Below are 25,512 nucleotides of genomic sequence, written 5' to 3' on the forward strand. Positions count from 1 at the left end.
TTGACATCATTTCGAATATCATTGTGTTGTATTGAATTTGTGGTGATCAGAAAGCTCGATTATTGACTAGCCCATGCTCTAAGTTTCACATAAAGTACTATGTAACTTGGAAGATATGAATATGTAGCACCCACCACCATACAGCAATGTTGGATCAACTTTGAAGCCTCCCAAATCGTGGTTGTATAAAATGTGTCTGCAGCATACCATAGACAATCACAACACAAGCTTGCATTAGGAAAACGTATACTTTAATTCTTTGTGGTCAAGAAAACAATTATTGTAAGGTTCATAACTATTCTTAAAGTCCTTTTATATCAAGCTGTGTGATACGATGTGTCATGCCTTCGCTATCACGCAAGGGTTGCCCGATGCATGATGGCGCCCCCTCACGTACCTCACAGACTACCTTCAATATATGTGTTCCATATAAATATACATGTCATAACAAATATACCATGTTAAAGTACATAGATAAATCTGACAAGAAAGTTGCTATAAAATCAACACGTGCCTGGAGTAATGGTTCCAATGTTGTATGTTGGTATGACAACTGTACGTTTTCATTATTCTCTATAAACCACTCGGCTATTGCTGCAACAGTAAAATCTATGGATGTCTATGATATGCTATGAGCATTCATATACGGTACACCGACTATGTGTCAATTTACACCGAGTTCGAAACTTGTCCCGACCACAGACAAATTGACTATTATTTTAGCTACAAAGCAATGTCAGAACATGCTTATCAAACGACCACTCATTACCATTTCGTCAATGAGCTAACTTAGCTAGTGCAATAACAATGTAGAAACATATTGCCTCGAGGTTTAATACATCCCAATTTTGAGCCAAGGATTATTCGCCATAAATTCATCGAATCCAATATCATGGCTGTTTCTCCACGATTGTCTAATATGTAGATAGAACCATGGGGATAAGATCTAAGAAGGGGTCACACTGACTATGTCTATTATTGAATCCTTGTCAAGCAAAATATCCATCCTCTTAGCTACAGTGACTGTTTATAGACATAACACACACACACACACACACACACACACACACACACACACACACACACACAGTACTTCATAAAACGAAAGGAATACACAGTAAGACGTTCCAACTCAAACCATCCTACACGAAATGTCCCAATCATAGGAATTGCAGACAAGTCTATAGCAAATTGTGTAATACAATCAATCATCATCATATTTCCTCAGCTGCATCACAGTAATACTGCTAGTACGAGCGTACACGATACTTAAAAGTTCGTTATATTTCCACCCTCTTTGACACATCAGTAACAAAACTGATTGAATTGTACAAACCAGAACTTTGTTTCTTGTTTATGCTGCATATGGCTCATGTTTAATCATAACTATTCTCTGGATACTGTCGAAAAAACCCGATAGTAAATATGGTTGTATAACCTTTTCTCTGCAAGAAAATATAACTACAGAAAGACGAAAGTAAATGACACTTTTTGAACAAGGTGTTCTCTCGAGTGGGGAGGGGAATACCCATATTACCGGGCCAACATTTACCATAGTTAGAAGTAAGTAAAGAACGATGGAATACCAACGAACTCACTGTGTAAATATCACGTGGTTAAATATTAGGTCAAGTTCAACAAATCGGTTATATTTTTTATACCCGATATTAATATTGACACATCGAAATTCAGAATCCATGGTCCAGTAGTTTATGACTTCAATTCGTTATTGTTATTCAGCATTTCAGGCATTCTGTGCTCTACATTCCACACCGTGTCTTCTACATCTGTATTCGGTGTATCTTCAGACTTTCCTACCGTAACATATACATGTGATCGTTCTTCGAATGGACTGTAGTACCCCCATTCAGCAGGAGCACCGTGTATAAAATTGTCTCTCTGTACAGAATACGAACATGTAGCATTTTTAAGAGGCCTGTACCCAGTGACCTTCCTCGGCAGCCTGATTCGATCACGTTTTGTGTACAGAATTGTGCAAATCATCACGACGCAAATACAAACGCTTATGATGATCATATCAATGATAAAACTATTAAGGCCTCTTGGTTTTGCGGTGTTCATCTCATCCATCGAAGTATTTTTGGTGGACGAATCTTCAAAATTTGAATTCTCATTTCGAATAGTGTTTGCAACCAGAGTAGTGCTGTCGACATCATTTACGGCAATATTACCTGTAAAACAAGTTATTGCAATAAGACATTTGACGTGTCACATTTTACGATGTTATCACTACAGAGTATGCAAGGTTTGTGTTCACTTATCAAATGTTAGTATTAGTCAGAGCATCTGACGACAGTGGACCCAACTGACAGTGATAACAATTCGCACTGGCTAATGCCACTAACAACTTTTTTTTATAAAATTGATTCTGCATAAACATGCCTAATCATAATGTCACGATCTCCTTTAATAATTCATTTTTATCTGACTTCTAAAACGGGCCATAGAACACAACATATAGAGTGGGGTCTGTGTTCTCCAGTATTGCTAAAATCAGAATGTTGTCGAAAAGTGCTGTATCATGATCACTCTTGTTTTAAAATACACTAAAGGATGTTGTTGCCAATAGTTAAATTCATAATTGACGAGAGAACGGTACTATAAACTACGGTTAAGACAATGTTTAGCCAGTAGCCCCTTTTAACTCTTTACTAGCCCCAAACATGTAAATCTGGTAGAAGTACCACGAAAATGATCTTGGTTGTGATCCCTTTATGTGTTGACTCTTCATCACAGTAAATGCCAAGAATGGTTCACAGACACCGCCTGCAAAACTACCCGACGTCACTTGGTTCAGATAACCTACCCGTTCCCGTCTATATCACATGTAACGCAAAGTCACATAGTAAATACATCGGAATACTTTATCAAAACGAAAGACAATTTCTCATATTTCCTTGTGACTTACGACTGCTATCTTCTTCTGACGTCTCATCATCAATTCTCAACGTCCTTGGCATACACTGTAACTCTCTCGGCATCCCTTGTAGTATACACTCCGTCATCCTGGGTGGAAATTCGTGTTGATGATCAACGACACACCATGAACATGGCCAACAGTCACCAATTAACGCGTTCATGAAATACCCTATAGTGTGTATAAATATACCGCCACATGTGAGCTATGTGTAGTAGGTGTTATATTATGTAAAGGAACATGCGCCCTCTACGAAAATGAAAGGAAACAGTCAATAATATAATGGATATACTAGTAATATAACAACAGAAATATCTCAAACTGTCTGTCTGTCTGTCTGTCTGTCTGTCTGTCTGTCTGTCTGTATGCATGCGTGTGTATGTATGTATGTATGTATGTATGTATGTATGTATGTATGTATGTATGTATGTATGTATGTATGTATGTGTGTATGTATGTATGTATGTATGTATGTATGTCTCCATCCATTCATTCACCTATCCATTTTCCATAGTTTCAAAAAGATGTGAGATTGGAATAAAGATGGACTACGAACATTTCCACCTGGTCATCGAGTCACAATGATTTGGTATTATTCCATTTACGGAGCTATTGTCTATGTTTCAGGTAACTATTTCCCAAGAGAATCGCGTTCAAACAATTACTGTTAGATCTTACCATGTCCACAGTCCTTTGCACATTTGGCATTTTGTGTTTTTGTACAGTTTTTGATAGTTGCAACATATGGAGAACAATAGTTACATGGTCGACATGTGGTAGTTCGACTCCACGTCGATGTGTAGGTGTCGTCGGGACAATGTGAACATTCGGTGTCGAAATCATCAGTGCAGTCTCGTGATACGTACATCCCCGGTGGACATTTACTGCACGGTTGGCATGTAATGCCTCCATATGGATCGGTAGTTCTGTACTTCGGACTGTGTCCTCCACATTGCACAGTAGAATACTGCTAATTTGTAATAGATAAAAGAGAACATGGTAGGGCTAATTTGACGCTACTGTTCACTGGTTATAAATAAATAAATAAATGAATGTTCACATGTGGAAGTACGTCATGTTTGAAGTCTGTCAAACATCAAAAGTTACTTCTATCAACGGGGGTCGATGACAATAATATGAGAACGAATTCATTTATTGGCAGACGTGCTGTGAGATTAAACATACTAGTATGCAATTTAAAAAACCCCATTAAATACCAGATCCAGATCTGGCTGACGGAGTAATAATCCACCAAAGTCATGGGTACTTTTGGTGTAACTTCCTTGTTCAATTATATGAACAAAGTACTAAGAATCTCAAACTGTTTGTATTTTCATCATAGTTTTTGTATTTTCATTTTAATATTACATAATTATGCAGACGTCGGCTAACTTAAAGATACTTGGTACCAACTAGCTATTTATATGAATGAACAAGACAAACAAAAATCAATATAATATTATACAATACTCAGATCTAAACTTTTAAACTTTGAAGGCATGGAGATACAGGAATTTCAAGAAGTATGTTCCGTCTAGAATTCTTTCATCGGTATTTTTAGTAACGCGTATCAGCACACAATGGAATAAATCTGACCTATGTGGACCCATTTCATCTAGCTGAAAAAACACACTGTTAACACACACTGGTACATTGTTCCTTTTTCACATTTAACTATTTTTGCAGGGGTAGGGATATATCTAGCTGTCCTACCTGTAAGGACCACTGACTTATTTTCCCTGAGCGTTAATTTATTTTAGCACTGACTAGCTAGTCAGTCAGATCACTAAAATAATAAGAACCCAGGAGACATATCGATCAAACGATGTTCCATGTATATTAAAGGGGCACAAGCTGAGTTTATACATTTTTGGGCAAGATTTATGCCGCGTATTTAAAAGTCACTCATAGCATTCTACTTACTGAATCATTATACTTAACCACCACTTGCAAATTAAGAACTCAAACCTGGTATTAAGATATAACATATAAACGATCAGATGACGTAATTGTTTATACGTAGCAAACAATGTTGAGGAATCCATACTAGGCAATACACTGTTCTAACAATGCCAGAAGATAATTGTAATGTCACAGAAGGCATACATCGGCATTATCAACATTATACTATAGAGATTTGTGCAAGCATTTTCACTCGAAGGTTTATAAACTCAGCATGTGTCACTTTAATTACCAGTTCTGAGAATAAATGATAACTAACACAGGTACACTTAGTTGTATTTTAAAATTGATGTTCAAAAATTCAAACCACAGACTTGACTGCAGGACCACTAGTTATTTTGAGTCACTCGTCCGAAGACCACCTGTTGTAACATTGATTTGCTCACTCCTGGGTGGTAAGAACGGCATAATTTTCATTACAGATGGTTCGAAAATGATCACTTGCTGAAAAACCCCCGTTTGTCTAGCATTGAAGGTACGATTGATAAATCGGAACGACTGTAAATATTTACTATCACTTATTTACTAATTTTTTTCTGAAAGTTATCTTACCGCACCGTGAAGGGGTAGCCATAAAAACAGCATCGTTGAGATAATATACTGAAACTGGGGGCGATTTGTTGAGTCCATTGGATTGGAAGTTTTAATGTAGGTACAGCTCCTGTAGAGAAGAAACGTATGCAAATATATTATAATGAGGGTATGATATAAAGAAGACTGGTTAATATTGTAAGAAAAGGTTAAAGGGCGGTAACACTCGGTGAACTTTTGGTGGTATTGTATTGTATGTGTTATGTTTCAGGATGCACAGCGCCCTCGGACAGCGCCTCATTTGGGCTTACTGTCAAACGACCTGACGAATGTTTTGAGCAGTAAACATAATAACCACTGGACTGTTTAATCGCCCAACTTATTGTCTGCATTTGTACTGATTCATAAGACAACAAAAAGTTTTTAAAAAACACAGGTTTAAAACTGATTTTTACCAAGCCACCTGTATAGACCTAAATGTAAGGAATTGCGTTTTGACTATTTCCCACTCATTCAGAGAAATTTGTGTAGAAAGAGTGAGAAAATATAATTTCCTAGATGTTCGACTGTTGGATTCATGAATGAAGTACACATGTACGTCATATCAACTAGGGTTTCATTACCGAATCTGTGTTTCAGGAAGACTAGTTTTCTTCAGGACAAATTGAATTTGAAATACAAATAATATTGTGTTTCCGATAGCTTATTAAAGCCGTCGACCATAAACTTTTTTTTTCATCAAAATGGAAAAATGATGAACTTTTCTTTCATTTCCGTGTAAATATTCACGCCAATATATCTAAATTCCAGAGAGGCCAGGACTGTCCATATTAACTTGCAGTCTGCGAATTTAGTTCAGTTACTTCACATAATAATTTTCTTTATTACTTCTATTTTACTTCAAACTATCACATATTGAAGTATATTGCGACCAACAAGTATCTTGTCTTTAGGTCGAAGTATTAGTTAAAGTTCTTACAAAATGAAAACAAATAATGAAATGAAATAAAATCATATCACGATCCACCTACCATATTTGAAGTCGTGTTATCGGAAACATAATTTAAAAAAAAATGTTTGCCTTAATGTGGTGTCAGTGTTTACGTCATCTATGTACTAAGATGGTTGGATTTAAGAGGTGGGTATCAACTTGGTAGGCCTATATTTGTACATTACAATGTAATTCAAGAATCCCACCACCTAAAATATTCGATCTATCACTGCTTCATAGTTGGTACTTGCCGCATTCATTTGCTTCTGTTGGTCTTTCTTCAAAGAAATACAATTTACTATTCCAGGCGAGAACATTTTTCATAGACTTTTCTGCGGCTCGAAGAACTGTATGTCTTGTCTAACTAGCCAAAAATATCAATCATCAGTATATCATCACATAGTGGTTTGCTTGGAAAGGTAGAAACATGTTCTTCTGTTTTGTTTGGATGTACTGTATGCCGAACAGAACAGAACAACAACAATGATTTGTGTAACGTTTTGATAAAAATGTCAAGGCTTTGATCGAATATCGTAAGTACGTTACGTCAATGATAAGGAAGATAGCAAGATTATGTTGTAAGTCTTAAAATAAGATCGAATATATGTAAACATAAGCGACCAGCTGATGACCTATAACCCTGACCTATGACCCAAATAATTTATATATACTATGTATTTGACATGAATGTCCAAAGGGTAACAGGGCCAGGGCTGCAAATAAACATGCAGTGGTATAATATACATCTGTTGCATGTCTTATCGTTATGACCTAGCCTACAGTTAGTCTTGAAGGCCTTATTCTATATAAATACACCATTTCAGCTACATCTATCCTAACAGCCATGTTGATTTAAAAAAAAATTCCCTAGTCCTTCCAAGCTTACTGTTTTAAAAAAATAATCAAAAATGCTAGTAATAGGATAGCCGAAAAGTGTAGTAGCGCTAGTCTTTGAATACTACAGGGAGACTACCTATGATTTGACAGAAGACTGGACTTTGTGCAACACCGATAATTATATGACGAAGCAAAAAAAGGTTTGTCCATTAGTACCAGTACCTGCTTCAGAAAACCTCAGACCACTATTCTCTCTAGTGGTCTGAGTAGAGGGAAAACGAAGCCGTTGGAAAAAACGTACGATTTCACAGTATAGAATATATATATATATATATATATATATATATATATATATATATATATATATATATATATATATATATATATATATATATATATATATATATATATATATATATTTGCATATGGTCTCCAGAGTACACCTGAATTTTCAAAATACCGCACTAAGTACTCAAGTTATATGTACTACATATAGTATATATATAGCAGTCTGTTCGATATATATACCTTCCTTATTCTCAGTCATTTGCAAGTAGATATACACGATTCTTTGTAAAGCTAGTACCTCGATTAGTATTTATTAAAAAAATATGTACATTCCTATTAACCCCCTTCCCCCAACTTTTAGTGTGGAAGAAAGAAAATTGGACGAGTCTCCATGATTGAATTATAATGGTTTCGATGACCTGGATACGCCCTTCTCTATATATGTACAGAGAACATAACATGTGATACCCATTAAAACACCGCCCCATACGCACAAGCATACTATAAACTACAAAGTTTTGAAGGAAAATATGTGAATATGGAACTATTTCTCACCTGATAAACCACGTCAAGTCACTCGTTCCTTGGGCCAGACATTCGTATCTTGGGAAATCTTCTTTGAATTTTGTAGTTCTTCTTCTCTTCACTAATGAACCACTAACATGTGACGTCACGCCATGAACGTTTGTAAATAGGTTATGACAATTATACCAGTATCAATCGATACGAGATAAGGTAAACGATAACCCATATACAGTCAACCATCGCTATCTTTAAACACCCACAGCTTGATAAAAGATCCAATAACTAAAACTGAATATGTATTCGGAATCAGCTTACTTGATATCATGATAAAATAGACACGTTGGTTGTATTTTGCGGTAGGTAAGCTTACGTCAGTTTTATTTTAAAAATAAAGAATACGATTCACACTGATACTGTAATTCAACTCTTAAGATAAAACGGAACAAAATACACAAATGGCCAGAGTAACTTAACATCGAAACAAATTACGAAAGTAAATTGTACATAATGCAAACGAGTACACCATTCCCCTGTTTATCTAGAAATTCAGATAAAAGCACGGGTGTTTGAAATACGGTCACTGGACTGTCCTTCGTACACTTTGTAGTCGATCTTTACATGTAAGATGTGTTCCTTACGCTATTCTATGTCTGCTCTAAATCATCATTACTAAATGTATCGTATTAATGTAACATCCACACGCCCTAACGGCGCAGGTGTCTTATAAAAGTAGCTAGTTAATATACTTACGACTTAAAGAGTTAGACACCATGTTACAATAAAAGTACATTTGAATCTTTCGGTGACACCTTTTGCTACTTTGATTATACCTATGTTTTTAATAAATAAATGAGTTTTATTGATTTCATAACGTGGTATTAAATATCGAAAATGTATATGTAGTAACTTGTCTGCCTTCAGGAATTGGCAGAAAATTAAGAAAACACATGCACACATACATACATACATACATACATACATACATACATACATACATACATACATACACACACACATGTATCTCTCTCTGTATATATATATATATTTGTGTGTGTGTGTGTGTGTGTGTGTGTAACTGTGAACAGACAAGTCACGAAACCACAAGAAAATATTTCTGTTTTACTTCAAGCATACGATTAGGATATAAAAAGGATATAAAAAGTAACAGTAAATATATTATAAGCGAAGCCACACACACGTATTATAAAGAAGTGAAAATAAAACAAAATGCATATCCGAAGCTGTAGTTGTAAGTTTGCATATGCCATTAAATCTAACCTTTACTGAATGACAACTGTTATAACTGACTTTCTCGTACCAATCTGTCAGTGTCCTTCTGACCACGGTAGGTGTCAATATCGATATTTACGTTGAAGTAATCTCCATTCATGTTACCACGAGCGATCATTTCTTCACTGTCTGTTACAATGCTCTTTTTCTTACGGTACAAGCATACTACGTATACGATGCAAGCACTTATGCTCGCAAGAAGGACGATGACTGCTATTATTACAATTATAGTGATAGTCGTTGACGTTGAGTTATGATCACTGACGTTGAAGGAAGATATCTCGCCAACGAAACTGGAGAAATTACTCGAAAAGGTGTTTTTCACGGAAGTCAATTTTCCAACTGCCGGCTCACTTGTTGTTTGTGTTAGTTTGACCAACTTGTCTGCATAATAAATGATATAAAAAGCCTTTAAAACTTAAAATACAAGAAAATAGTGGGAACTATATCAACCGAATATTTTAATAGTTTGTATAAGTATACATAGATCTAGAAGAATCGACAATGTTGCACACTTACTGCAAAATCTTCAAAAATGTTAAAGGGACCAGTCATGAAAGTAGACTAGACACTTCTCAATAATACATTATAATATCTATGCACACAAAGCGAACCTAAAAGAAAGCACTCGTATATGAAACACTTGAAGAAATATGGAATAACATTACTTCAATATTTGTTATCTCGTCTAATACAAACGATGACTCTTTGTAAATGTTGTGAAAATAACTTTAAATACTTTTTAAAATATCCGCGTTTATGCAAAAGAGTTTATTTACATTGTATTAATAAACGAGACATTATCCATGAACTAATCAGTTTGCTTCAATTACTCCTTCATTTCAACTTTTCAATACTAAATGGTATATTTTTATCTAATGAATTATCAACTAATCATGTACTTACTTTGCGGAGCAAAAATTCCTGCATGTTTTGTAGGAACACATTGTTGGTCTTTCGGCATGCCTTGTTGAATGCATTCTCTGACACGAGGTGGTGTATAGTTAGGGTCTTCGGATGTACAAGAAGAGCATGGGTTACATAAATCTGTCAGTTCGTCTAAAAAATAACCTTATGGTAAAAGGATACAAAAATACAATTAAAAAAAATTAAAGTAGTCACATTACATTGTAAGTTTCATTCACACAATAATGTAACATCATGTAATCAACGTGGGACTAGAATATAACTTTTTTCGCATAGAACCATTGGTGCATTCAGTAAAAGCAACGTTTTTTATCCGCCTCTATGAAGTATCCCTTTCGCAAAGTCTATCAACAAATTTCACGATTAGTCATATTACTTTTAGAAATCCACACATAAAAAAGCAAATAGTCATTTACCGTGATCACAGCCAGCGGCACATTTGGCATTCTGCTTTGTCGTACAATCCTGGACTGTATGGAGGTGGGGAGGACAGTGGGTACACGTTCGACAAATAGTTGACCGACTCCAAGATGTAGAATAAGTGCCTTCAGAACAGTTTTTGCATTCGGTATCTCTTTGATCTTCACATTCTCGAGAGGCATACATCCCAGGAGGACACTTAGAACAAGGCCTGCAACTTGTGTTTCCGTATAGACCAGATTGTTGGTATAAGTTTGCTCCACAGTCAGGAGGAATTGAGCAAGTCTCAGGTAGGAACATCCATATTAAAGATCACCATGAATATAATACAAAAATAATCAAAAAGCCAGTTATTACTCTGCTCGTCATTAGATGCTTCTTTTTTCATTCCAAATTTAACTTTAATGAATTGTTCAACCATAGTTTTAGAATTGGATTGATAAACACGAGTTTCTCATGTTTTAAATGATTATATTAAGTCACTGTGTGTTATCACTCAATTGTATATCTGATGTTAAAACTTGCACAAGTTCCAAATTGTACATTTACATTTTTTTGTAACAACTAACACCCACAGAGCTAAAAGTGTATTGTAGGATGTCCAGTTAATGCCCAAAATTAGTACATGCAATTGAGACTGTACGACATTTGACTACTATATGCTGCCATTTGAGACTGTGTAGTGTCCTGCCATTGTCAAACACTTGACGCATACATGCCATTTGATGATACAACGTTACATTTGAAAAGTGCAATTTCTATTTGACAGTTTCACTTCCCATTTGAAAAAGCGATATTCGACTTTTACACGCCATTATATCAAAATACGAAATTCGGTTACACGCTTACATATATCCGTTCTACTCACAAGAATTACACGTCAAGTTTGATCGAAATTTGTCAACTAAGAGAAATTGGACTTCTCAAACGGAATATTGCATAGTGAATTGGCATGTAGTAGTTGACTCCCCCCATTCTAAACGGTAACAAGCGTCACATCATCAAATGTACAAGTAGTGTGCATGTGGTAATTTTGGCATACAAAATGTAGGTTGGACCATTTCTTCTCCACTATTCGTGGTTGGACACCATATCATTGGGCCATATGAAAAAAAAAATGAACGGTAGAGAAAATGTTGCATTTGATAAACTTTTATTGTCAAACTATTCATCAAATTGTAATATTTATGTGAGAATGATTGTAAGCTACACCAATCAATCTGATTCAGTGATTGGTGAAGATATACAACACATGCGCATGCTCCATGTAGCACATGCGTCCAGGTCATGGATACCCCGTAAATTACACACGATCTTGTTTTGTGTTGTGATCCTCTGCCCTTTGGCATACGAATGCAAACAAAATGGCATCGTTACCAAAGAAATAAGCTTCAAATATATTAGTGCACATAGGTTTCATGTCGATTTATATTTATTAAATCCGGACAAGGTTGATGTGACTGAGGTTTGTGTAATAACATATTCTGTATATGTATCGTTGACATACAAACATCAAATTGAGCAAAACGAGCAGAAAAGTGTCGTATTTTCTCAAGTTTATTACTCTTAGATTTATGTCGAGGGTGGCAAAAAGCAGATCAATATCTGAGTCTAGGCCTGACTAATGAATATAGGGCATGGCTTTGGTATGTGTATAACAATCCATGTTAAATGTTTCTCTTCAAGAGACTCAGAATTATGAATTTTTGTTGGCTTTAGCTAGTGGCGATGTTACCAATAAGAAATGCTATTGATGTTGGTGCATATCATATGGAAGCTTCGATTTACAGTCAATCCACCCAGACTTTGAACGACCAACTTCATGTGAATATTGCGCAAGTCCATGAACTCATCAATATACTCCCATGTAAAATTGCACATGTTGATAAGAAATGTTCATGAGTTGATATAAATGTTCCTCAGTAGAGTAATCGAGTGTAATTTACTTGAGTGGTGAACCTATGCCATTCATATAGAATAACATGAATTAGATGTTCATACATTTTGCTACTTTGCTCCAAAACTATTGGTATCGATCCATGCATTAATGGTGCATTGAGGTAAGGCCTCTTGATCGAAACCACCTGAAACGGTTTCGATCCGGAACAAAATGGAGTTTTCCTTATATATAACACTGGAGAATATGGCTATAATTGAACAAATTTTACGCTTACGTGTAGGCATACATTTTCGGGTCATGTGTGCCTTAGTTGTTACCCAATGTAGTTTGGCACAGAAATAGAATTCTGTTATTCTATTCCAAGGACATAAGCCTTGACTTGAATTGTCGATCTCACCCAAGTTCAGCAGGTCAATGCATGCTAAGTTAATGCCATTATAATTGAAATGTTTTTACTTACCACAATATTTGTACAAACAGCCACCGTTGCTGCAACAACCCTAAAGCTGAAACCTACTCGTAACATGTGGACGTAGTTGAAGACAAGTCGTACAAGAATTAGTGGCCTTATTAGTCAAAACCAAGCATTTCTTGCAGCCTATGCCTACTTGGGACCATAACATAACACGAGTCCCTAGACACCCGCCAAATACAAAAGGTGAAAGGTTATAACCGTAACTTCCATGTTTTGTTCAAATGTAGCAGATCTGATAAAAAGATATACTTCAACTCAAATTTTTTTTTAAAAAGGTAAGGAAATAAATCCGACAACTGGCTGTAATAAACCAAAAAGGAAAATAATATACATAACATGCAATCGCTCTTGCTCGTTATACATGCAGAATGCTAAACAATTTACAGAGCCAGCGCTGTAAAACTTCTGTACAAAGTTTTCGGTGGGAAATGCATATGATTATCGATCTCTCATCATGTATAAATGTTACTATGTACAGTCTGCTAAATATACACAGTCTATTTGCTTGATTGGACAACATTTAGGCTGACAGTGTTCTTTTGGGCAGTGAAAGTTGTAACATGAGCCCTGGAAAACTTTCAAAGTGGAATCTATAGCTAGCAAGCGCCAGTAACCCTTTTGTCCCCCCTTTTGTGTATTTTTTTTATGTGGCGTAAGAAGAATTCCAGTCTTCTACCAATATCAATTCGAAAACACTTGAGTTTTTCCCCGCAAAAACCGTTTAACATTTATGTTTCAACCATGACAAAATGAAACCATGGCGGAAATTCACACTTTGAATGCAGTCAAAACAACTTGAATAGTACTGTGGGAGTGCATGTATAACCTAGTATTGGTACACATGATTAACGAGTTGCAAACCATACAGAACACATAACAATTTGACCTCAGACTGACGCTCTCAATAGCCCGCGAGATTGTACATGTGACGTGAAGACATTGCGCTCCGCTGTCACTGGCCATGGCATGGCCTGCTCTAGAAGATTAACCGATGTGTGAGGGCGCCCCTCCACATAGCGTACATTACATTGCTACTACTAGTAGTACTAGCGGCCTCTCAAGTTTCGACTTGCTATAGCGTCGATTGTTAGTTAATTAGCGATTGTTAGTTTCGCAAAAGTGAAAAAGGTTTCAGATTTCAAACTTGTCGTTAATTTACTTGTCTGTCTGAGACAAAGAAAGACATACAAAAACAGAGACAGAGACAGAGAGGATTTTCATCAATATAATTCATAATTATATTGTGTTAAAATTTGTTAGTCAGGAACATCTATTCAAAGTGAATCGGAACTAGTTCTAGTATGAGTCAGAAAATATTGTAATACTTTCGGTGCAACATATTCACATTTCCCATCTGGTCTTGATAGTAAAAATTGTCATTTTCCTAAACACTAAAATTACAAAATTCACACGTCGACTAGTAAAGTTATTACTCACACGATGTTAATCCTGGTTAGGCACCATTTCCTTTTACTTCTGTTTATTATCGAACTATATTTTCAGTATACTTGAATCGGTTGATCATGCCGCCATCTTTACATACTATTAGCTACATATCATACATATTCTGAAGAGGATCACCGGGAATTATGAATGATAATCAGCACTTTTTTCCACTTTGTTAGTCAATCGTTGTTTTCTCAAAGTGAAAAAATGATGATGATAAAGATGGTTGTAATGGGGGGGGGGGGGATTCTTGACATACAAGCCACAAAATATATACATAGTGTTTGATTATTTTTTTTAATTTAATATTTATTTGAAAAGATAATAAGCTCTGCTATTTATCATTTACATGTCATACAAATAAAAAATTCAAAAACAAAGTAATTTCTTGTTTCTATAGAGAAGAAAACTTTACTATAAAAACCAAAACTTATATAAAACCATTCACGGTTAGAAACCCATAGTCCACTGTGCCGCAACGGAACAACATTATCATTTGTTGTGTCAACTGAAAAAAATATGTTGGTTTGTGAGAATGGGTTGAACCATACTGGAAAATTATAAAATGGAAGAACGTTTTAGGTATCATGTTGGCAATATTACAGATTCGTATCAACACCTGTTCCACAAGTGCCAAAGACGTGCAAACTTTTGAGATTGCATCTCTACACTTCTTTATAAAGTTTGAAATAATTTTATTGGGCTATGTATTTCTAAAGGATGCCCCTAGATTTATTTACTGACACTAATACTGAACTGTTTCATTCCAGTGGAGATTGCGATGCCGCAAACGCGCTTGGATTGGAGTATGGAAGACCTGTCATCAAACAAACATCGATTACTCTATTTTCATAAGTCCAAATTACTGCTTCTTTCTATGCCTTTTCAAAAGATCATGATCGCTCCAGATCACTTGTGCCTCTTCAGTTATATTTACAAATGTCTAATGTTTCAATTTATTAATAAAATCCACAGAGTAACTAATTATCATAAGTACTTTAAGTTGCTGTGAGAGATACGAAAATTGTTCTCTCATCTTTCCGTTTTTTCTTGTTTGCTATTTTTGCGCCCTTTGAAGACTACGGGGGCAAGTCTGCCCGTTTACATTCAGTTTTGACAAGATGACCAGCTGAACTACTTTCTTAAAAATACTGCAGTGAGTTAATAATATGTATAACCTTGTTGATTTAAAATTAAAAATGATATTAAATATAAATGCAATAGAATCAATAGGAGAGCTATAACGTGGTGAGTGATAAATAAATTAAATTCGATGTTATAATACTGTACTCATGAAATACATATTTCATTGATAGTAAATGAACACAAGTTACAAAAGAAATCAACATTCTTTAAGACTATAATTGGATTAAGTTCTATCTCTACAAATATTTTTAAAAAAACTGACTTTGCGTCCACACTTAAATACTCCTGTCAGAAAATCACATCTTCGTAAAAACACAGGCCTCTTTACGGCACTGCTGAAGATTCGGGTATAGGAGTATAGCAGCCACGAGAGTGGAAGGAATGTGACCTGGCGCGGCTTGCGAGAATGGGAAACTGTTACTCGACAGTTACGTGATCATGATTTAGTGACATTATCTTCGTGTTCTGTACCGTGCTCTCTTGCAGTACTAGAGGGATAGGCATCCCAAAGTACATCCTCATCACGGTCTAAAGTTTGATAATTATGCAGACCCTTCTGTTCTAGTTCTTCCATTGGATTAAGGAACCCCCTTTCCCGTGGTTGTGTTAAACTACCTTCGTTCAGCTCTCTATCTTCATTAGGGCTAGAATCATTCAAAGAAATGTAGTCACCGCTGTTTTGCATCCGACGTTTGCTGACGATACAGTAAATAGCAATTCCCATGGCAACGCAGATGACGATGACAGATGCAACGATGGTAGGAATTGTGAAATAGTGATGACTCGGAAGGTGATACTCCTCAATTGTTTGCTCAGTTGTGGTTGATCTCGTACTTTCACGCGTGACTGGACCAATTTCTCCCAGGGGTGGCTTCACGTCGTCAGCATAGTTATTACCTTTAGATCAACAGATACACGACAATTATGATAGCGTCCTTAATAAATGATTAATGGAAAGAATTTTACATTAAATGAAGGTACTCCGATCTCTCGTCCTATGATCCAAATGATTAATATTCAGTTCTCTCAACTGTGTACAAGATATAAGCATTGCCTCTCGGGATAGTTGCTACAGAGGTCTCCAGTAAGCGATTGGAGTTGTTGAAGATAATGTGCAAAAAAACCATAAAAAAAGTAAGACCTTAATCGCAGATTTATCAATTGGAAACTGATAATTGTTCATACCTATTTAAAATGAATTTTGATTTTGACAAAAAGCGCTAACATATACAACTTTGAAAGCTTCGATTCCAAGGGGAGAGATGAACAATCGTGAATTGGGAGCAACTTGGCTATTGCATATGTATGATTTTATAATGCATAAGCATTATATTATTTCTACCAAAGAAAGAAAGCGTTTGTTGAAATTTAGTCAACTCACCAAGAAAGTCGTAAGATGATCGTTGTTGTCTTGTGGGTACACACTGTAGATCTGGAGGCATACCTTGTCGTCTACACTCTGGTACTCGTGGTGGCTTGTAGTGTCTGTCTTTAGATGTACACGAAGAACACTTGTCACACTCATCCGTTAGCTCATTTCGGAAGTAACCTGACGTCATAAAAGGAACAGACCAATGAGGATAAGCCAGAGTTAAAGTTGAAATGAATATTTAATATCTTGTTCAATATTAATTGCTACATTTTACGACCTGCCTCGACAAAAATATCAACATTGCTGACCGTCATTGCTACATCCTGTTGTCTGGCTTGACAAATATTGAATTACAATTGTTACATTCATTGATATGTACATTACTTTTCAGCTATCTGCTCAGATAATAGTTGCTCATACAAAGAGAATGAGCAATGTTAGTAAGATTTTTGTCGTGTCAGACGACTAAATGAAGGAGAGTTAAGGTTCGTGTGGAGGCAGACGATAAAATGTAGCAATGTTTTTAAGATTTTTGTCACGTCAGACAACCAAAAGAAGGAGAGTTGAGGTTCTTGTCGAGGCAGACGATAAAATGTAGCAATGTTTGTAAGATCTACGTCAGACAACCAAAAGAAGGTGAGTTGAGGTTCTTGTCGTGGCAAACGATAAAATGTGGCAATGTTTGTAAGATTGTTGTTCGACCTTAAAAACGTTTCAAAATTTGACCATATAGTATTACAATGCATCCAATTGTTCTTTTTCTTTCTTTCTTACACCCTCACACATTTCCACCCCCACATATTTCCGGTTTCACTCATAAGATCCTCACTTTCATATTATATCAACCAACAAAATTGAAATATCATTTTGGGAATCTGCATAAAATCGGATTCAAATCTTGATAATTTTCTTTTAAGAACTATCCTTTTCGATCTGTCACTGATATGAAAAACAACCAAACAAATCTTACCATGATCACAGTTTTTTGCGCATTTAGCATTGTTTGTCTTGGTGCATTTTCTGACTGTGTTCAAGTGGGGTGGACAATTGGTACAGTAACGACAAACACGTGATCGACTCCAGTTATGGGAGTAGGTGCCCTCTTCACAGACCTGACATTGAGTATCGTGGTATTCGTTACATTCTCTAGACACCCTTGTACCTGGTCGACATTTACTGCAAGGTTGACAAGATGGCGTCCCGTTTACGTCTGTAGTCCGGTATCCGGTGCTACATTCTGTCTGACATAACTGAAAGACAGAGATAATCGAACGATTAGTACGCATTGGTTGTATATAGTAGAATCACCGCGCTTTAAAGTGGCACAAGCCGAAAATACTTACACATGAAAACCTGGATTAAACTATTCTTTAATTTTAAATGTCGATGCATCAATCCATCCACATCTCAACTGTCATCTGGCGTTGTTCGAAAAGTTGATTGCCTAGAAGAGATTTCTTCGACATTTTGTTATACGTATAATCAATTACGTCATCGAATAATTTATTAGTTATGCCTTAATACCAAGTTTGAGTTCAGTCAGTTACGAAAGATAGTTAAAACCAGTAATAAGCAGAATACTATATATATGAATATCTTTAAACGTGTATTATAAGTAATGACCCAAAATGTACAAACCAAAATAAGCCATCAATGGAAACCTTCCAATTCAGAAAGTACACCTCACGATTTGCCAATTTAATTCTAAATACGCTGCTGTGAAACACTGGAACTCCCTCCCCATTGCATTAAAGAATACACATAAACGACATACTTTAAAGACAAAATTACGATCACATATTTCATACAATTGACCTGTTTTCTGATTTCTGTTCTGTTCTGTTCTGTTCTGTTTTTGTTTGTTTTCTCTGTTTTCATTACACAATTAATTGTTCAATTTTTTTTTATATTTTGTATGTTGTTATTGCATTATCATTTCAGTTATTTGTCAGGGTCATGGACTAGATTAGTCCCTAGTGGACTATATCCATGGTCCTCACCAGAAACATACTATCATTTATTAGTCAGGGTCATGGACTAGATTAGTCCCTAGTGGACTATATCCATGGTCCTCACCAGAAACATACTATAATTTATTAGTCAGGATTATGGACTAGATTAGTCCCTAGTGGACTATATCCATGGTCCTCACCAGAAACATAATATCATTTATTTGTAAATATTTATAGTAGGTACTATTTTAGTAGCTACTGTATATATTTAATTGTTTTATGTTATATTCTCATTTTTTGGTGAATTAAAGTTTAATTCAAATCAATTCAATTCAAATTGTGCCCCTTCAACATCTACTTCTATCTATTCGATTTTTTCTTAAAGTATAATTACTCTCTCTTACGTACATGGTTACTTGTTATGTATGGTAGCAGCGTATGTCGTCTCATTCCGATCTTATCAACTCAACTGTCGTGCACGGAACAGGCTAGAGATCTGAAAGCAGGCTAGAGATCAGAATTTACTAGCCAAGCGAAAGGTCGAAGCAGACGAATAATTCAACTCTAAAATAAAGCAGTTTTGTTTTCTTATTGAGGTGAATTTACATAAAATAGTGGTATCATTTTTTTAGTCATATTGGGATCAACTAACAACTAGCCACAGTGCCCTTTTAAATCATCGTCTGCTTCGATCTCTCTCTTTTATTTTAAAAAGGACTGGGTATCAATTTTGGATTTTTAATTTATAAAACAATTTTATCATGACGCCCTACTTGGAAAATTAAAGTGAAACAGCATACACCGAGTCTGTGTTTGTAACCCCATACATTGCAAAAAGTTAAAAAAATGTGTTGTACATATAATATAACAATTATTTTACACATTTATCAATATTTTGCAATGTATTAATACATTCAAGGACTTGGCATATGCTGTTTCACATTTACTTTTCAAGTAGGACACCATGGTAAAATTATTTTATAAAATAAAAATCCAAAATAAATCCCCAATCCTCATCCATATGGCCACTTTAATTGGCTATGGTATATGTGCTATTTTCTGTTCCTGGTTTATAGGTTGTATTCTTTGTTTCTATTTGTGCCTAGTATTGTGATACAATGTGATATGATACGTGGTAGTATTGTCATCAAGGGTGATAGATATTACATGTACGTAATGCCTCAAACAAGCAGTACACTACGCCTGATGAATTCGACAGCCTTTTTTCGGATCAATCCAAAATAAACTTACTGATACATGTAGAGGAGACTGGCTTCAGCGAGCCTCCCTGTCAAGATCTGTCTATCCTTTCCGCCCGTCCGTCCGTCCGTCCGTCCATCCGCCCGTCCTTCCCGCCCGTCCGTCCGTCAGTCAGTCAGTCAGTCAGTCAGTCAGTCAGTCAGTCAGTCAGTCAGTCAGTTAAATGTCGATGCATCAATCCATCCACATCTCAACTGTCATCTGGCGTTGTTCGAAAAGTTGATTGCCTAGAAGAGATTTCTTCGACATTTTGTTATACGTATAATCAATTACGTCATCGAATAATTTATTAGTTATGCCTTAATACCAAGTTTGAGTTCAGTCAGTTACGAAAGATAGTTAAAACCAGTAATAAGCAGAATACTATATATATGAATATCTTTAAACGTGTATTATAAGTAATGACCCAAAATGTACAAACCAAAATAAGCCATCAATGGAAACCTTCCAATTCAGAAAGTACACCTCACGATTTGCCAATTTAATTCTAAATACGCTGCTGTGAAACACTGGAACTCCCTCCCCATTGCATTAAAGAATACACATAAACGACATACTTTAAAGACAAAATTACGATCACATATTTCATACAATTGACCTGTTTTCTGATTTCTGTTCTGTTCTGTTCTGTTCTGTTTTTGTTTTTGTTTGTTTTCTCTGTTTTCATTACACAATTAATTGTTCAATGATTTTTATATTTTGTATGTTGTTATTGCATTATCATTTCAGTTATTTGTCAGGGTCATGGAATAGATTAGTCCCTAGTGGACTATATCCATGGTCCTCACCAGAAACATACTATAATTTATTAGTCAGGATTATGGACTAGATTAGTCCCTAGTGGACTATATCCATGGTCCTCACCAGAAACATAATATCATTTATTTGTAAATATTTATTGTAGGTACTATTTTATTAGCTATTGTATATATTTAATTGTTTTATGTTATATTCTAATTTTTTTGGTGAAATAAAGTTCAATTCAGTTCAAATTGTGCCCCTTCAACATCTACTTCTATCTATTCGATTTGTTCTTAAGTATAATTACTCTCTCTTACGTACATGGTTACTTGTTATGTATGATAGCAGCGTATGTCGTCTCATTCCGATCTTATCAACTCAACTGTCGTGCACGGAACAGGCTAGAGATCTGAAAGCATTATCAAAATTTACCAGCCAAGCGAAAGGTCGAAGCAGACGAATAATTCAACTCTAAAATAAAGCAGTTTTGTTTTCTTATTGAGGTGAATTTACATAAAATAGTGGTATCATTTTTTTTAGTCATATTGGGATCAACTAACAACTAGCCACAGTGCCCTTTTAAATCATCGTCTGCTTCGATCTTTCTCTTTTACTTTAAAAAGGACTGGGTATCAATTTTGGATTTTTAATTTATAAAACAATTTTATCATGACGCCCTACTTGGAAAATTAAAGTGAAACAGCATACACCGAGTCTGTGTTTGTAACCCCATACATTGCAAAAAGTTAAAAAATGTGTTGTACATATAATATAACAATTATTTTACACGTTTATCAATATTTTGCAATGTATTACATGGAAGCTACATTCAAGGACTTGGCATATGTTGTTTCACATTGACTTTTTCAAGTAGGACACCATGGTAAAATTATTTTATAAAATAAAAATCCAAAATAAATCCCCAATCCTCATCCATATGGCCACTTTAATTGGCTATGGTATATGTGTTATTTTCTGTTCCTGGTTTATAGGTTGTATTCTTTTTTCTATTTGTACGTAATGCCTCAAACAAGCAGTACACTACGCCTGATGAATTCGACAGCCTTTTTTCGGATCAATCCAAAATAAACTTACTGATACATGTAGAGGAGACTGGCTTCAGCGAGCCTCCCTGTCAAGATCTGTCTATCCTTTCCGCCCGTCCGTCCGTCCGTCCATCCATCCATCCGCCCGTCCTTCCCGCCCAGTCAGTCAGTCAGTCAGTCAGTCAGTCAGTCAGTCAGTCAGTCTGTCTGTCTGTCTGTCTGTCTGTCTGCCTGCCTGTCTGTCTGTCTGTCTGCCTGCCTGCCTGCCTGCCTGCCTGCCTGTCTGTCTGTCTGTCTGTCTGTCTGTCTGTCTGTCTGTCTGTCTGTCTGTCTGTCTGTCTGTCTGTCTGTCTGTCTTTGTCACCAAAACCGTCTTACCAGTCATTTGTGATTTCCTATTTTGTTCTGTGTTTTGACACTGCCATTAAATTGTTATAACTCGTACCCAATCTGATTAAAATCCGATGGAGATGTCGGCTAATCGTTCATTGCTATTTTACCTTCGTTATTTTGCCTAAATTGACCTTCTTGGTACATGTTTACATTTTTTAGCCTGATCGCCTCCTCTAGGCTAAAAAATATAAACATGTACCAAGTAGGTCAATTCAGGTAAAATAACGAAGGTAAAATAGCAATGAACGATTAGCCGACATCTACATCGGATTTTAATCAGATTGAACTCGTACCCAAATATTTGGATTTTTCTTCGTGGTGGAATGAATGTCACTATTCAGTTCAAGTGTTATATTGTTTTGAAAGTGCCAGTATGACCTGTAATGACCTGAAGAGCCAGTATGACCTCAAATGACCTGCACATTAGTTGTTTTGACATAACGCTCGTTAAATTTTACCCAAGGGTATACGTTAAACCTCAGGGCATCAATATACTATATATTAAGTGATCATGCGTAGATCGGACGTCATACGTCATATCCTGAAGGCAATATAGGGAAATCTTGTCTTTTTGAACACTCTGGTCACGAAAGCGTTACAATATAACATCATGATCTATTGCAAATCGAAACCAACTTTAATTAAATGTATTGAAGATCTTTGACGTGGACACAAGAATGGATTACTCCTATTATCTCAATATCTGGAAACCCCCTTAACGTAGCCACTTAAAAATTCTATCTATCCTGTCTGTTTATATAATTTGTCACGACCATCCATCCATCCATACATGTAATTGTACACGTAATACATGACTTCAGTGATCTGATATTAAAGTGTAGTCCACGGGATAGCTCGTCAGATTAGCTGTCTTGCTCATGATTTCAGACGGTGTTTTATATTAACGTGCACGTGACACTACTGCTCTTGTAACTCGCGTATTGTCCCCTACCCAATCGTCAATTCGTTTACAAACAGGCTTTCACAGATCATATGGTCGTCAATATCGTTCTGCAAAAGTGAATTTACTAGAGAACGACATTTTACCTTCAAGTTTACGCCCAAGGGTTTTTGTTATAGCTTCATTTCATACTGGACAGTTGACCCCGGATTTAGGTCACAGAAGAACCTAATATGGCCAACTTCTTGGTGGGGTTATATATTCAGTATTAGAAATATATAAACCATTCGACCCACAGACTCACATGAATAAAACAGTTCACTTCAGATAAAGGGTTCAAATCTCAAAGACTGTGGTACTGGTGGAAAAACAACCCTATTTCGGTCGACGTTGGAAGGTTTCTCAGAAAATGTTGAAGTTGTACTAGATAAACACTACATAACGTAGCCTACAAAGAGTTGTTCAAAATGGACGACGCAAACTATTGTGAGGTCATGGCTACAACAATGGCATGTCGATCATTACAAAGTCCCCTAAGTTGATTAAGTTGTCACACAGACACAATTCTGACCCCAATCCCGTCAGACCATGTACCTCTACATTCCCACTTCCCTATTAATGAAATCCTTTATCTGACGTTGAACTGATCTGATATTCGTGAGAATTTCTCGAGTTTCTGTAGACACACCTGGCTCACAGACGACTGCGTGCGAGACATGTAATGATGTATACATAAACACGAGTAGTTATTAGCTCACCGTCAACTGTGAAAGACACAGTAATATCGTTATGGTAATCCACAAGCTTGTCCTGGTTGGTGTTTGCGTTGACATCCCACAGTCGTTGGGCCAATGTTGATACTATACGCGTACGATCAAAACATTCGTCAGGTAATTGTGTTACAGTAGATTAACGCCGTATACGTAGCAAACAACAACTAAACTACTGTAACATTGAAATGCAAATTACAATTCAGCGAATTTTGCCGACTGTCATGTCATATGCCAGGAAAGAAAGACAGATCGATAACATCCTTTGTATAGTTCACACCATCGTGTCGAATGTCTCAGCTTACGTGTTGTTTTCGATTACTCCGGGCACTACGTACAACAGTCCGAGGAAGGCAAAAGTTGACTATAAATGCCGAAATTTTGACGCCTATGCTGACTTTATATGCGATTACTGTTACAGCACATTTTTCATATACGTAACCTTTCACCTTGACAAGTAAGGCATCGTCTTGAATAAAATTACTGAAGGATCATGCTGCCATTGCAATGAACTGAACACTTTCGTGAATATTTATATGCTACGCTTTCTTTAGAATCATATTACATTACTACACGTCAGTTACTTATCATATATGACCTTTGACACCGGAGAGGTTTTACAATGTAATACACTCTGGCTACCATTACGAGCTGCAAATTGTTTGTAAATGGGGGGGGGGGGGAGAGGGGGGGATTAATAGTTATCATTTGGCGCGATGTAAACCTACAAAGGAGTAATTCAAAAGTGGTTTTAATGAGATCATATATTCGCAACTCCTTCAGACTCCCCAATGAACGACTATTCATAACAAATGCTAAAGGTATACATACATGATTGAAACTACTTGAGATGGTACACACATGCATGCGATTTATCCTAGGGTGATCTTGAAGTGATGATACTGAATATATTTTCAAATGACTCTACAGAATATTAAAAGAAAAAGGTACTAAATTTGTACATTAAAAATGAACTAATATAACACGTGCCATACGGTTATCATTTTCACATAGCTGAACGACTCGAAAATCAAGTTTTTGAATAGAATGAATATTCAGTTTTTGAGGGACAATGAACGAATAAGCAGTTTACTGGGTCTATCCCCTTTATGAACTTACAAACAATTTTATCACTTTCTTCTGTGGGCGTTTAAGTGTATCATACATCTGATTAGTTTATATGAGACCTGATTGGTTGATAGTTATCAATCTGAGACCTGATTGGTTGATAGTTATCCACCTGACATCTAATCGAGTGATGGTTATTATCAAACTGAGATCTGATTGGGTGAGAATTATTGTCCTGAAACCTGATTGGTTGTGCCAAAAACTCTTATCTTGACTCTGGAACTATGAGGAAGATAAGTAGTATTTTGATATACAATTCTTAGATATAATTTA

The 25,512-nt window shown here is 36.0% G+C and overlaps 2 protein-coding genes across 2 annotated transcripts; both read right to left on the reverse strand.

The window, feature by feature from the left end:
- Positions 1-9,086: 9,086 nt before the first annotated feature.
- On the reverse strand, positions 9,087-13,238 carry LOC144439105 (uncharacterized). The gene is made up of 4 exons (XM_078128368.1): positions 13,070-13,238; positions 10,706-10,994; positions 10,269-10,433; positions 9,087-9,746 (listed from the first exon to the last, which is right to left on the reverse strand). The coding sequence occupies exons 1-4, from the start codon at positions 13,133-13,135 to the stop codon at positions 9,370-9,372; spliced, it is 897 nt and encodes a 298-aa protein (XP_077984494.1). The 5' UTR covers positions 13,136-13,238; the 3' UTR covers positions 9,087-9,369.
- Positions 13,239-14,841: 1,603 nt separating this feature from the next.
- On the reverse strand, positions 14,842-24,601 carry LOC144438809 (uncharacterized). Its single transcript, XM_078127986.1, has 4 exons — positions 24,100-24,601; positions 18,019-18,298; positions 17,058-17,225; positions 14,842-16,573 (listed from the first exon to the last, which is right to left on the reverse strand). The coding sequence occupies exons 1-4, from the start codon at positions 24,172-24,174 to the stop codon at positions 16,113-16,115; spliced, it is 984 nt and encodes a 327-aa protein (XP_077984112.1). The 5' UTR covers positions 24,175-24,601; the 3' UTR covers positions 14,842-16,112.
- Positions 24,602-25,512: the final 911 nt, after the last annotated feature.

Source organism: Glandiceps talaboti, chromosome 8, assembly GCF_964340395.1.
Source record: "Glandiceps talaboti chromosome 8, keGlaTala1.1, whole genome shotgun sequence".
NCBI classification, from domain to species: domain Eukaryota; kingdom Metazoa; phylum Hemichordata; class Enteropneusta; family Spengelidae; genus Glandiceps; species Glandiceps talaboti.